At 39.4% G+C, this 15,431-nt stretch overlaps 1 protein-coding gene across 1 annotated transcript in view; it reads right to left on the bottom strand.

The window, feature by feature from the left end:
• Positions 1-8,922: 8,922 nt before the first annotated feature.
• The window catches only part of gk5 (glycerol kinase 5), a 23,944-nt gene continuing 17,435 nt past the window's right edge, over positions 8,923-15,431 (bottom strand). The window contains exons 13-16 of the mRNA XM_036555819.1: positions 15,374-15,431; positions 14,915-14,974; positions 12,457-12,590; positions 8,923-11,570 (exon numbers count right to left, since the gene is read on the bottom strand). The exon at positions 15,374-15,431 is cut by the window's right edge and continues 46 nt beyond it. Of these exons, the coding sequence (XP_036411712.1) occupies positions 11,404-11,570; positions 12,457-12,590; positions 14,915-14,974; positions 15,374-15,431 (419 nt within the window). The 3' untranslated portion in view covers positions 8,923-11,403. The remainder of the gene's footprint in view (positions 11,571-12,456; positions 12,591-14,914; positions 14,975-15,373) is intronic.

The raw sequence follows: 15,431 nt of genomic DNA, 5'->3' as shown, positions 1-15,431 counted from the left end.
TTTAACATCTGCTGGCTGAAATTGCTTCCAGTAAGGTGGATCAATGGGGTAATCAGTATTATTATTACCAATATTTAACAGCATAATAATTTTAGTACTGCTGATTGAGATAATGCCATAATATAATTTCTATATTAACAATAAAATATTAAGATAAGACTAATGTAAAATATTAGATAAGTAATGTAAAAATAATGAAATACAATAAGAAAATGTGTAGCATGTTATTGACAAAGACACAAAGACAGGGGGTAACAATGTCTAATAATGGGAGACACTTAAGAAAGTAACTGCCAAATTAATTCAATATATAAAGTGTTACACAGATATTACTTTACTCTGACACGGCTTTATGGAATGGAAGTGTTGAAGGATAATTTGTGTTGGAATTGTAAACAAGGAACTGGTACATATTTTCATGCATGACTGGATAAGATAAGATAAGATAAGATAAGATAAGTTAATCCTTTATTAATCCCACAACGGGGAAATTTGCGGTGTTACAGCAGCACAGAAGACAGAGCAGCAGGAAATATACAAACAATATATAAAATAGAATAAACAATAAAAGTATAAAGATATATATGTATATGTACAAAGATTATAAGAAAAATATACAAAGTATTAAATTTAAATTTAGAAATGTAGAAATGTATGTATTGTAGTGAGTATTGCACAGTGAATAAAATAGCAAATAAATAAACAGTAAATAAATGGAGAAATATTGCACTTGACATAATTGCACATAATGGTGGTAAACATATTGACAGTGATCCGCAGTGAATATACTACGCATGGTGGGTTGAGATATTGCACACAGTAAAGTGCTGTGGCAGTGATGTTGAGAGTTCTTGCACATGGAAAGTAATTGTAAACTACTGTCTACTCAGTGCCGTGACTGTTATAGAGTCTGACAGCGGCTGGGAGGAAGGACCTGCGGTATCTCTCCTTCACGCGCCGCGGGTGCCGCAGCCGGGCACTGAAGGAGCTGCTCAGTGCTGTCAGAGAGCGGTGCATGGGGTGGGACAGGTTCTTCAGCATGTTTGTTAGCTTAGTCCTCATTCTCCTGTCCCCCACCACCTCAACTGGGTCAAGAGGACATCCCAGGACAGAGCTGGACTTCCTGATCTTATTCAGTCTCTTCCTGTCAGCAATGGAGATGCTGCTGCCCCAGCACACCACTCCATAAAAAATGGCTGATGCCACCACAGCGTCGAAGAAGGTCCTGAGAAGGGCCCCCTGCACGCCAAAGGACCTGAGTCTCCTCAGGAGATGTAGCCTGCTCTGGCCTTTCCTGTAGAGGGCAGCTGTGTTGTCAGTCCAGTCCAGCTTGTTGTTGAGGTGAACACCCAGGTACTTATAGGACTTCACAATCTCAATGTCAAAAGAATTTTGCCTTTTTGGAAAATAATCCTAAACATTTCTTGGAAATGGGCCTGGTGATGAGACTCCAGTCCAGAGAATATCTTCTAGGAGACAAAACTTAAAATCCCCTACATTAATAATAGAGCATCTTCACTTATCACAGTGGGAATTGTCACAGAAACACAGGTGTTGAAAGAAGACACAAACCCCTCACATTTCACTTTCAGAAAGGTGCAAACTGTCTCTGTGGCAGTTCCCCTCTTGTCACTGGGGTGGAACCCTCAAGGGTACATCTCAATACCTTCAGTCACGGAACATAACTGAACCATAATCCACTGAAATGATATGTTCTAAGCTGTACTGACTCCACACACCCCGTCTCGTCTCCAGGCTTTTATTTTACTGTTCTGTTTTAAAACATTCGGTTATGAAAAGGTACAAATACAAACTTTTCACCTGAAAACACTTATTTAAGGTTCACATTCAGACCTTAAAACCACAGTTGTACATTCCATTGCTGGAGTTTTTAAACACTGTGTCCACTCACTGTCCACTCTATTAGACACTCCTACCTCGTCAGTCCACCTTGTAGATGTATAGCTCATCTCTTGCTGTACAGTATGAGCTAATCATCCTCTAGTCCTTCATTGGTGGTCATAGGACGCTGCCCACAGGACGCTGTTGGCTGGATATTTTTGGTTGGTGGACTATTCTCAGTCCAGCAGTGACACTGAGGTGTTTAAAAACTCCAGCAGCACTGCTGTGTCTGATCCACTCAGACCAGCGCAACACACACTAACACACCACCACCACATCAGTGTTACTGCAGTGCTGAGAATGATCCACCACCCAAATAGTACCTGCTCTGTGAGGGTCCATGGGGGTCCTGACCACTGAAGAACAGGGTAAAATGGGGCTAACAAAGTATGCAGAGAAACAGATGGACTACAGTCTGTAACTGTAGAACTACAAAGTGCACCTATATAGTAAGTGGAGCTGATAAAATGGGCAATAAGTGTAGAAACAAGCAGGTGGTCATAATGTTATGCCTGATCGGTGTATATATATATATGTATACATATTTAGATAATTTATATATATATATATATATATATAAATAAAACTATATACTCTTAAAACAGGTTCTTCAGGGGTTCTTTAGCAAAAAACTTGGTGCTACAAAGAACTATAAACACTCATAGAACCTTTTGCATCATCAAAGCGTTCTTCAGGTTGATGGAGAATGTGCTATAGATGGTTCTATAAAGAACCATCTTGAAAAGGATTCTTCAATTATTACAAGCTTGACATCGTAACAACAAAAGAACCCTTTTGGATGCTATATAGAACCATCTACAGCACGTTCTTAAGAGCCCTTTCATGGTGCAAAGAATTTTGATCATGCAAATGGTTCTTTGAGTGCTCATTTTCTTTACTAAAGAACCTTTGAAGAACCATCTATTTTAAGAGTGCAGCTCAATTGAGTATAGCTTGGGTATTGGAGTGACAGTTCCTGTTATAGTTAGCGTTCCAGTGTTATTATCAAGTGTCATTACATCTTATTAACAGTAATCTTCAGACGATGTAGTTCACAGGTGCAGTGTTATAAAGTACCCAGTGCAGTCCTGCTGTAAAATACAGTGAAGTGTAAAAGGGTACAGTAATAAAGTCAGTGCAGAAGATACATAGATGTGCGATAATGCATGAGGAACAGATGAATTAGAGCAGTTGTACAGTCTGATGTCTGAGGCTAATGTTCATATTTGAACACCATATCAATTTCAATATTTACCATCATCCTTTTTTCTGAAATGCTTACAGCCAACTATATGGCTGATCAGCAGATTACATAGACCATATTTATCCAGCATTTTTTTATGTGACATGCTTACCGTTCACTACATGGCTGTTCAACAGACTCGCCAATACATTACAGGTCGGCATTCTCATAATGCCAACAACACATTCCAAAAAAGTTGGGACGGGGGCCTGTTTACCACTGTGCTTCATCACCTCTTCTTTTATCAACACTCTGTAAGCGTTTGGGAACTGAGGAGACACTGCTGTAGTTTAGAAAGTGAAATGTTTTCCATTCTTGCTGCTCAACAGTTCGGGGTCTCCTTTTTCGCATTTTTCATTTTATAATGTGCCAAATGTTATCAGTGGTGACAGGTCTGGACAGGTTACTAGCCATGCTGTTGTAATGCATGCGGAATGTGGTTTTACATCGTCTTGCTGAAATAAACAAGGCCTTCCCTGAAAAAGACGTCGTCTGGATGGCAGCATATGTTGCAAAAACATGTATATATCATTCAGCATTAATGGTGCCTTCACAGATGTGCACGTCACCCATGCCATGTGCACTAATGCCCCCCTAGACCATCACGAATACTGGTTTTTGAACTGTGCACTAATAACCATCTGAGTGGTCTTTAGCCCAGAGGATAATTTCCAAAAACAATTTCAAATTTTGATTCGTTGGACCACAGGACACTTTTCCACTTCCCCTCAGTCCATTTTAAATGAGCTCGGGCCCAGAGAAGGTGGCAGCATTTTTGGATCCTGTTTATATATGGTTTCTTCCAGATTATCTGAATGTTTTAATCATATTATGGACCGTAGATGAGGAAAAACAAAAGTTTTTACGTTGAGAAATGTTATTCTTGAATTGTTGTATCTGATCATGCAGTCTTTCACAGTGGTGAACCCCTCCTCAACTTTACTTCTGAAAGACTCCGCCTCTCTGAGATACTTTTTTTATACCCAATCATGTTACTGACCTGCCAATTAACCACCAGATGTTTTCTTTAGCATTACACAACTTCACCAGTTTAAAAAAGTTTTTGTTGCCCCCGTCCCAACATTTTTGGAACGTGTTGTTGGCATCAAATTCAAAATGGGCAAATATTTTTCAAAAAACAATAAAATTTCTCAGTTTCAACATTTGATATGTTGTCTTTGAAGCATTTTCAATGAAATTTAGGCTATTTAGAAATAGGGTTTAAATGATTTGCACATAATTGCATTTTGTTTTTATTTACATTTTTCACAGCGTCCCAACTTTTTTGGAAATGGGGTTGTATTTATTACTATAATTTTATGCTCACACTATCCTTTCTCATATTTGTGACACTGTTTCGTTCCATCTTAATAAAATGAACACACAACAGGTAATTTATACACATTTTATTTAGCAATTCTGTTACTGTACATCCAAAAGGAACAAATCTTAGCCAATTATGTTTCTCTCCAATGAAACGATATCATAATCCTGCCTAAAATCACACAGCTTTGACTGAGCTACAATTGGTTTTAGTGTTCACAGTCAGAGAGTGCAATAAAACTTGGTTAGGCCCCGATCAGTATCAGCAAAGTGTTCAAAGCAACTGTTAAAGGAATACTTCATCATTCACCCACTTAACCTATATCTCCTGCATGTGTATCACATGGTCAGTTAGCACAGACAGTCATTTCAACATGGGTCCCTGAGCTTAGAAAAGAACAGAAAACCCCTTGACTCGAGTCAGCTGTAATGGAACCCAGTGGGCAGACGCTGAAGCAACTTGTTTTGAGTCAACAGGTTTTCTGCTCTTTCCTAAGTCCAGGGAAATGTTTTGAAATTAGCCTCTGTTCTAAATGACTGTACGGTACAGGGGAAGCAGATGGAGATTAGGTTGAAAAATTCCAGAGTACTCCCTTATTTTTTTGCACGAAAAAGGACAAAAAAAGGCCGGGCAGTTTGACGAACGGTAGGAAGGCACACTGCTTTAAAACTCCAGTTTGTGTCCACGACTGTCATTGGACTTGAACTTAAAACCTTTGGGATTTTTTCCAAAACATAGCTAAGGTACAAATGGTCAAGGGTCACATTGTGATTACGTAAAGATTATGAAGGTTAAAAATATGTGAACTTTGAAGCTTTCAGTGCAGTATCACCATTTGTGGCATCATTCAGACTAAGACTAACCCAATCTGTTTAAATAAATCAGAAATCCCTCAGATTTTTCAAAATGTTCTGCATAACTCAGTGTGTGAGCTGTAAACAGAGTCATTCAGAGTGGTTTGGTGTGAAATGGTTCAGATGTCTTTACAGTGGTGGTGATAGGAACCAGGGGTCGCCATGACTACAACACAAATATAGACATTTTATTTACTATCCAAAACCACCAGTGAACCTACACGAGTCTTCTGAGTTTATATGGAATGTTGATGATGGGAAAATAGTGGAAAATCTGAAATAATAAGTTTTCTTTGGGGACTATTTTGCCTTAGCATGTATCCCTCCACCATGAATGGAGTTTAAGGCCAAAATCTCCTTAAACTATCATAAAACAGTGTTTCAGTCATCAGGCAGTGAATTCATAACCATTTCATGTAGTAACTTTCTGTGAGGGAGCTTTTAGGGACGTCTGGTTCTTATCACCACCACTGTGAACAATTCTGACTCTGTAAGTTTCTCTAGAAAGGAGTGTTTCACACCAAACCACTCTGAACGACTCTGTTTACATTTTAACCATTTAATTATGCAGTTCTTTTTTTTTAAGTTAGTGGTACTCCCCTTTAAGAGTGTACTTTAAGTTAAACAACTCTTCCTGCTTGTTTTACATGCAAAATTTCCAAACTACACAAAACATGCCAGCAATAAAATAAAATAAGACAAAACAATTGATGAATATTATTTTTTTCTACATAAAATGACAATTAGAAATTCTAAATTCTCTAAAAGGCACTTCCTATGGCATAATTATCAATATTAAACACTTTTAAACTCGACTCTAAAGCAGTGTTACGCTGATAAAGGCATTCAGGTGTGACGTCACTTTACAAAGTACCACATATCTCCATTTTGGACATTTTAAAAATATGTTTCAAATACATAAAGCTGGCTTTCATGTAAATCTAACTCTAAACACTGCGGTTTTGTTCGCTGAGCTCAAAACTATGCAAAAGTATGTACAATATGTAAAATACAGAATAAACAATACATGTAAAAAATATATTAATGTCTTTCCCACCCCGACCTGAGAGATTATTTTGGAGATACGTGGTTTTCTCTGCATTAGCGCCACAGTGCTACGCCTTTTTGATCCGTCACTCTTACTCAGGGTCCCTAAAAGAATTATTATTATTATTTAAAAACGTGCCCTTTTACAGGCTCACAGTCTTCGCGGTCTGTAGATGAAAAACGCAATTATGACTGTAAATATGAACCAGATAAAAATGAGTTTGAGACTAAATTGTCAGTTCATGGTTTATAGATTACATATAACTTCATAATTATTACCCAGATTAAGCCCACAGACTAAACCACAGCGCTTTAGTCAGAGATTAGGCTTAATGTCCACAAATCTGGCTCATAATCCTATAAACAATACATTTATGGCTTAACATTCATTAAAAAGCCCTTTAAAACCTGCTAGTAACTCACATCTCCATCCACATCACTGAACTACAGCTGAGCTGGAATTTCAGCACCAACTTTAGCACTAAAATTCTGAAAAAAAAAAACTAGTAAATTGATTAAAAACTTAAAAAAAAGTGAACTGGGAACACTGTAAACTGCTCACGTGTCAATGCAATGATGAAGGAATCGCTCACTTAGGAGATGTAAGCCAAAAAAAAAAAAAGTTAAACAAAACAATTAGAGAGAATCAGCAGTTCATCACACTCCCCCACTATGTAAACAACACTGATCACAATATTAATCACACACTATAATACACTAAGTGTAATTCTGTTACGTTCCTAAAAACACTAACCTGCCGAAACATTTTAAAGAAGAAATTCACATTTTCACCACAGGCAAAACTGAGCAGCTCAGACATGCGTTCTCCTCCTTTATATGCCGGTTTACGCCTGATAAAAGCTGAAAGGCTGCATCTTGTCAAGTCAAATGATCTGAAATCTCGTCAATCTGTCTCATATTTATCATTTTGGGGTGGTTGTTGAATATTATAAGACTATTTAACTTATTTCTTGACACTTTTTACTTGTTTTAAGTGAGTTTATCAAGTAAATGATCTCAATGCATTTGCAGATCATTTTGCTTGTAAGGAATACGCTAAAAACAAGTTAAATTATCTACTGATACAGTGAGATCATTTCACTTGATTTTTTTTTTGTGAAAATATTTTTATTAAATATTTATAATAGACAAACAGACGCACAGCTAATTAAAATAAATTCAGTTAGACAATTAGACAGGGTCCTGTCCGCAGGTCAGTTGCCGCAGACCGGGGCCGTATTACAGAAAATTCTCATCTTTTTGTTTTAACTTAAGATCTGACAGGTCAAGATTTTTCACAAATTCGTATTACAGAAGCAAATCTGATCTTAATTTAGGAATCTTATCTTACAGGATCTTTTCTTATCCAAAGTTAGGAAATCTTAACTTACTCGACTGAAGTCGACAATCAACTGTCGTGTCTGTTACCTAGCAACCGACCCTATGCACACAGCTGAAACGTAAACACGTAATTAAGTTAGTTAGCCAGACAGTTAACGTTAGCCACTGTTACTGATGTAAAGAAAGTTAAATAAAACCAAAGCGTGATAAACTGAAAGTTAAGAATGTTGTTTCAGCGCCTTGTGCTGTTTATCAGAGTCGCCGCTCTCAGTTTCACTTAAAGGAAGATTCACATGTATCCCAATTCTTCATTATAATTAATTAATTAATAATAATTAAATATATGCATATATTTATTCAGTATTGTCATTATATGCTGTTATTGCACTGCGTTTTTCATCTCGGGTTGTAGATCATATTGCAGATTTTTGTTTATTTCTATTCGTATATATGTCTGTAGATGGGTTTTCTGTATTTCTTCTTCTTTTCATATTGTTTCCCCTTATTATTAGTGCTGTCCTGGGTTGTGTGACTCATACTGGCTGCTAAACTTCCTTCAGGATCAATAAAGCATCCATCCATCCATCCGTCCATCCAATCAGATCATCCATCCATCCATCCGTCCATCCAATCAGATCATCCATCCATCCAATCAGATCATCCATCCATCCAATCAGATCATCCATCCATCCATCCAATCAGATCACCCATCCATCCATCCATCCATCCATCCATCCAATCAGATCATCCATCCATCCAATCAGATCATCCATCCATCCATCCAATCAGATCATCCATCCATCCAATCAGATCATCCATCCATCCATCCATCTGTCAATCCAGTCAGATCATCCATCCATCTAATCAGATCATCCATCCATCCATCCATCCATCCATCTAATCAGATCATCCATCCATCCATCCATCCTTCCAATCAGATCATCCATCCATCCGTCCATCCATCCCTCCAATCAGATCATCCATCCATCCATCCATCCTTCCAATCAGATCATCCATCCATCCATCCATCCATCCATCCATCCATCCATCCATCTAATCAGATCATCCATCCATCCATCCATCCATCCTTCCAATCAGATCATCCATCCATCCGTCCATCCATCCGTCCAATCAGATCATCCATCCATCTAATCAGATCATCCATCCATCCATCCATCCATCCTTCCAATCAGATCATCCATCCATCCATCTATCCATCTAATCAGATCATCCATCCATCCATCCTTCCAATCAGATCATCCATCCATCCATCCATCCATCCAATCAGATCATCCATCCATCCAATTCATAAGCAGCGCAGTGCACAGCTGGTCCAGTCAGATTATTTTCTATCCAAAGGCCGTTTAAGGTCAGCCGGTCATAAACATCCTCACTAAACATCTACAGATCCTATTCCTCAGCACGCTGTGTTTACTAGTCAGAGATAAACATTAATAGAGTGGGCGTGGCCTCTGTACGCTGTTCTGTCTGAACGGTGAACAAAGTCCTGATGGCCTACTTGTGAATCCTCACAGCCGCTCTGCTACGTTTATCATATTAGCAGACGAGGCTATAAAACTATAAATATTTGAACAGTTAAGAACACGATGTCGTCATTTTGCTCAGAGTTTGCTGTGGTGGTTTTCCAGAAAAACTATTTTTTTGCAAAAAGTAAGATTTAGGTCCAACTTACAAGACATGAAAATAAAAACACACTTAAATTAAATGCATTTAGGCCTAAAAACGTAATTGCACTTAGGTTAGGCTTGCATTACCTCAAAATTAAAAAACAAAACAAACGTTTTTAGGTCTAATATATGTCATATATGCCAAAGTTTACAAATTGTGCACAAATTCTATTTATTTTTTGTTTAATATATTGGAAAAACATAAAACATAAATTACATTATGTTTTTTACCAATATTTTAAACTTTGCAAATAAACAGTAATTATTTATTTGTACACTGTTTGTGAGTGTCTTAAACGGTTTTATGTTTGTATTATTTGTTTTGTGGGAACAATTTGTCATGTGTTGCTGCCTGTCTTGGACTGTCCTGTAAAAGAGATTTAAAATCTCAGTGAGATTTTTTTCTTATTAAAAAATAAAAGGTATGAAAAAAAATGTTGTGCTTAATCACAGCTTGCATGTATTTTCCCCCCTTTAAACTTGTAAACTTTACTTAAAAGTTGCTCTTTAACTTCCGTGAGCAAAAGGGCAATGTCTAATGACCACTATGGACCTGTTTTCAATGTCAGCTGTCAATAGTACTCAAATCCAGTGAAGCCCAGCAGAGAAATAAGCAGCATTTAGCAGGTTCAGCTAAGGCAGCAGAGTTTATATGGAAATACTGCAGGAAGGAATATGATTGTTTCTTTGAATGCAGTTTTGTTTGATGTGGGATAAATTCACCAAGTAGCTGGTACCGTCGTTCTCAGTGAAGACGCAGAGGAATTCCTCGAGAACGCAGCACAGTGAACACCAGTCGATCACGTAAGGTGACAATGTGCCACCTTGGTGCACAACAGTTCCTCTGTTTCAGGCCTAGGACCAGGCTCAACCTGTCTTACCCTGTTTAGTCTTGATTTCCAAACCATCTTGATTCCCACACCGTCTGGATTTGGTAAAAATTTCACCGTGGCATGAAAAGAGTGACTTGATGCTGTCGGCTGTTGCTATGGAAACCAGAAAAGGCGTCCTCGCTAAATCCTTATTCGCGTCTCCGTGGGTATTTGACTGGACAGACGATGAGAAGATGACTGATTTGTGTTTGATGAGTTCTCTTCTTCTTCAAACTGGCTGATTCCAGGTCGATTCCGGTCATTTATGTCCAGTTAACTATACTGCCTGTATGCCGAGCTTCCACTTAGTAGCCCCGCCTACTTTTTATCTATGCTCTTTGGCCATTTTATTGGAAACACCTACCATATACAGTCATATCGCTGTGGTCAGAACAAAAGCTCGTATCTCCATTTTTGTTGTTTTTCAGTTTTTGACATATTTTGAAATCGCCTGTTGTCCTTTATATTGTGTGTAAATTTCATGATGAACGGACTAAAAGAAACGGCCCAAAATTACATGGAGAAACGTCTGGTTCCATTGACTTACATTAAAAGTAAAGTAGGTTTTTTCCTTCTCCTGTAAAGTCACCATTTTGGAGATACAAAGTTTTGTTCTGACAGCAGCGACATGCAACGTTATCCATCAGGTACAAGTTATTGAAGATATTTTTGAGGAGATTAGATAAAGCAAAAAATGCAAAACCTCTTCTACGACTGAACTTAGTCTTCTGAAAAAGAAAGGAAACTTTGAGATTATATTTAGTCATTAAGGCTTATATGCAACTTTCTATTACAAAATATGTTTCTGTTTTTGTTTCCTGGTGCTAACAATGAATAACCTGCCTTTAAGTGACATTTTGACTGGAAATTGTATAATTAACCATGCCACCATGCTTGATAAACTCGCAGCATACCATGAGAATGGCCCACCGTCCAAATAATATCTTTTCAACAGTGGTCCTGTGGTGGCCCCCTTCCATTGATGAATGGGGTACTAACAGATGGGCTACAGCCTGTAACTGTTAACCTACAAAGTGCATCTGTAGGGAAGGGGTTTCTGATAAAATGGCCAATAAGCGCAGATACAAGCGAGGTGGACTCAATAAACTGGAAACTCCAGTGTATCAGATCATTAAGGCTGGCTGTACCAGTGCATGGACCTCTGCAGGGCCTCCTCCCAGCTCTGCAGCACAGGTTTATAAACTCCGTCCTTACAGCCGCCGCCTTTTCCACTCTGAGGTGCAAAGAGACGGTCGGTCGTCTGCAGCTTCTTCAGCTCCTCTTTACTCTTCCAGTAACCTGGAAAGAACAGAGAGAACAGAAATAGTTACCCAGTGAAAATAACAGAAATGCAGGGGCTCCCAGGCAGAACGTTTTCAACGGGGTGACCATGTTAGAGCTGGTGATTTTAGTGGGGTGGTGAGCTACTAGGAAAAACCGAAATAAAACAGCAGTTAATAATGTTTTTCTGTGCTTTTATTAAGCCTATATTATTAAAATAACTGCTTTTATTAACTGGTCCATCACAGCTGATACTGTTCTTCATAAGGATCTGTGAAAAATATTGTTTGTATCATTTCTGCTGCTGAACACTGCGACACTGGTTAATCCATGTGATCCGCAGGGTAAAGCATAAGTTCAAGAGGCTTTATTGTCATCTAAGCTCTATACAAGTACACAGTGAAACAAAAACATTCCTTCAGGACCAACACAGGAACACAAGGGCGAGACAATACAATAAACACAGTGCAGACAATACAGTACAATAAACATGAAACTTAGAATAAAAACAAAACAGAATACAGACAGTTCAGAAAAAGTACACTACTATACTGATGTAGAAATTTATGTAGGTGCTTTTAACTGTGTTTCTCTTATGTGTCCAATATTAGCTGCTTTAAGCAAACCTAACAAGGCTAATGTTAAAGTTTTAACCAGCGTTCACTCATCCGTTCGCTCAGCAAAGTAAGGCTGGGGAATATATTGTGTATATCGTCAGTACTCATATAAAACTGACCAGCTGCCTCTTTCATTATACAGAGAGGAAAATTAGCCCCGTTTAACTGGATTTAGTGCCAAATATCGAATAAAAATCACTGTATTCACAGTTTTTGATAGTTTTTTTTAAAATGCAGCTTTACTGGTTCTTAAATCTATGACTTTATCTGTATGAATCTTTTCTTACCCACTCCTAAACCAGCCACGAACGCAGCCCCCAGACAGGACATGTCGAAATGAGCGGGCCGCGAGATCTTTCGTCCCAGCAGGTCTGTGGTCAACTGCATGATGAAATCATTCGTACAGACGCCGCCGTCTGCCCTGTAAACATCAACAACACACAAACAAGCAGCTGTTTTACACAGGAAGTGAACGCTTTAATGAACTGTCAGCAGGTCTACACTGCAATTCACCACTCAGAGAGATGGATGGATGGGTGGATGGATAGATGGACGGACTGGAAGGATGGATGGATGGCTGGCTGGATGGATATATGGATGGATGGATATACTGATTAGATGGATGGATGGATAGATGGACTTGAATGGATGGATGAATGGATGGACTGATTGGATGGACTGACTGACTGTATGGATGGATGGATGGACTGACTGACTGACTGTATGGATGGATGGATGGATGGACTGACTGACTGTATGGATGGATGGATGGATGGACTGACTGACTGACTGACTGACTGACTGTATGGATGGATGGACTGACTGACCGTATGGATGGATGGATGGACTGACTGTATGGATGGATGGATGGATGGATGGACTGACTGACTGTATGGATGGACAGACTGACTGTATGGATGGACTGACTGACTGACTGACTGTATGGATGGACTGACTGACTGTATGGATGGATGGATAGACTGACTGTATGGATGGATGGACTGACTGACTGTATGGATGGATGGACTGACTGACTGTATGGATGGATGGACTGACTGACTGACAGTATGGATGGATGGATAGACTGACTGACTGTATGGATGGATGGACTGACTGACTGACAGTATGGATGGATGGATGGATAGACTGACTGACTGTATGGATGGATGGACTGACTGACTGACTGTATGGATGGATGGACTGACTGACTGACTGTATGGATGGACTGACTGACTGTATGGATGGATGGACAGACTGACTGTATGGATGGATGGATAGACTGACTGTATGGATGGATGGATAGACTGACTGTATGGATGGATGGACTGACTGACTGACAGTATGGATGGATGGATAGACTGACTGACTATGGATGGATAGACTGACTGACTGACTGACAGTATGGATGGATGGATAGACTGACTGACTGACAGTATGGATGGATGGACTGACTGACTGACAGTATGGATGGATGGATGGATGGATGGACTGACTTGACTGTATGGATGGATGGATAGACTGACTGACTGTATGGATGGATGGATAGACTGACTGACTGTATGGATGGATGGACTGACTGACTGTATGGATGGACTGACTGACTGTATGGATGGATGGATAGACTGACTGTATGGATGGATGGATAGACTGACTGTATGGATGGATGGACTGACTGACTGACAGTATGGATGGATGGATAGACTGACTGACTATGGATGGATAGACTGACTGACTGACTGACTGTATGGATGGATGGATAGACTGACTGACTGTATGGATGGATGGATGGACTGACTGACAGTATGGATGGATGGACTGACTGACTGACAGTATGGATGGACTGACTGACTGACAGTATGGATGGATGGACTGACTGACTGACTGTATGGATGGACTGACTGACTGTATGGATGGATGGATAGACTGACTGTATGGATGGATGGATAGACTGACTGTATGGATGGATGGATAGACTGACTGTATGGATGGATGGACTGACTGACTGACAGTATGGATGGATGGATAGATAGACTGACTGACTGTATGGATGGATGGACTGACTGACTGACTGACTGTATGGATGGATGGACTGACTGACTGTATGGATGGATGGATAGACTGACTGACTGACTGTATGGATGGATGGACTGACTGACTGTATGGATGGATGGATAGACTGACTGACTGTATGGATGGATGGACTGACTGACTGACTGTATGGATGGATGGATAGACTGACTGACTGTATGGATGGATGGATGGACTGACTGACTGTATGGATGGATGGACTAACTGGATGGATGGATGGATGGACTGACTGACTGTATGGATGGATGGACTGACTGACTGACTGTATGGATGGAAGGATGGACTGACTGACTGTATGGATGGATGGACTGACTGACCGACTGTATGGATGGATGGATGGATGGACTGACTGACTGTATGGATGGATGGATGGACTGACTGACTTTATGGATGGAAGGATGGACTGACTGACTGTATGGATGGATGGACTGACTGACCGACTGTATGGATGGATGGATAGACTGACTGACAGTATGGATGGACTGACTGACTGACTGACAGTATGGATGGATGGATGGATGGATGGATGGACTGATGTACAAATACAGGCACATTTACACAAACGACACATTCACACATTATATAACAGTATAAATAACTTGTTATGTATTTGATATCTTATGTTCCCATATCATGACGAAAGCCCAGTAAAAGTACCTTATTTTCATGATGGGAATGCGAGTTTCTCGAAGCATCACATCAAACAGTTGCTTATTCCTGAAATATGACATAAAGCATAATTAATACTGCAGGATGTTCTAACAGTCCGTGCTCGGTGTTCTTCATTCCGGCTGTTATGAGGGACACGCTTTACAGAACACCTGTGTTTTTTCCACTTTCTCTTTGTACATCAGCAAATATACAAATACTGACTTATTTCTCAAAAACTGATGTATTTAGATAAGATTTTCAGAAACTATGTGAAAATAAATGAGTTTATAAATTCCAGGAAAGTATGTAATTACTCTGGGATAATAAGTCATTACTATGAGATACCAAGTCAATATTTAAAGAGAGAAATTATTTCCAAGACAATCAGTAAATATTTTGACTTTACAGCCAGAAACAAGGAAAGGATTGGGCTCCCATACAAAACACGCTGTTCCCCAAACTCACCTGAACGCGATGGACTCCAGAATCGCTCTGACCAGGTGGCTCTTGGTGGTGGAGGGTT

This window comes from Colossoma macropomum, unplaced genomic scaffold, assembly GCF_904425465.1.
Source record: "Colossoma macropomum unplaced genomic scaffold, Colossoma_macropomum, whole genome shotgun sequence".
NCBI classification, from domain to species: domain Eukaryota; kingdom Metazoa; phylum Chordata; class Actinopteri; order Characiformes; family Serrasalmidae; genus Colossoma; species Colossoma macropomum.
This window is presented reverse-complemented; position numbering and strand designations above follow the sequence as displayed.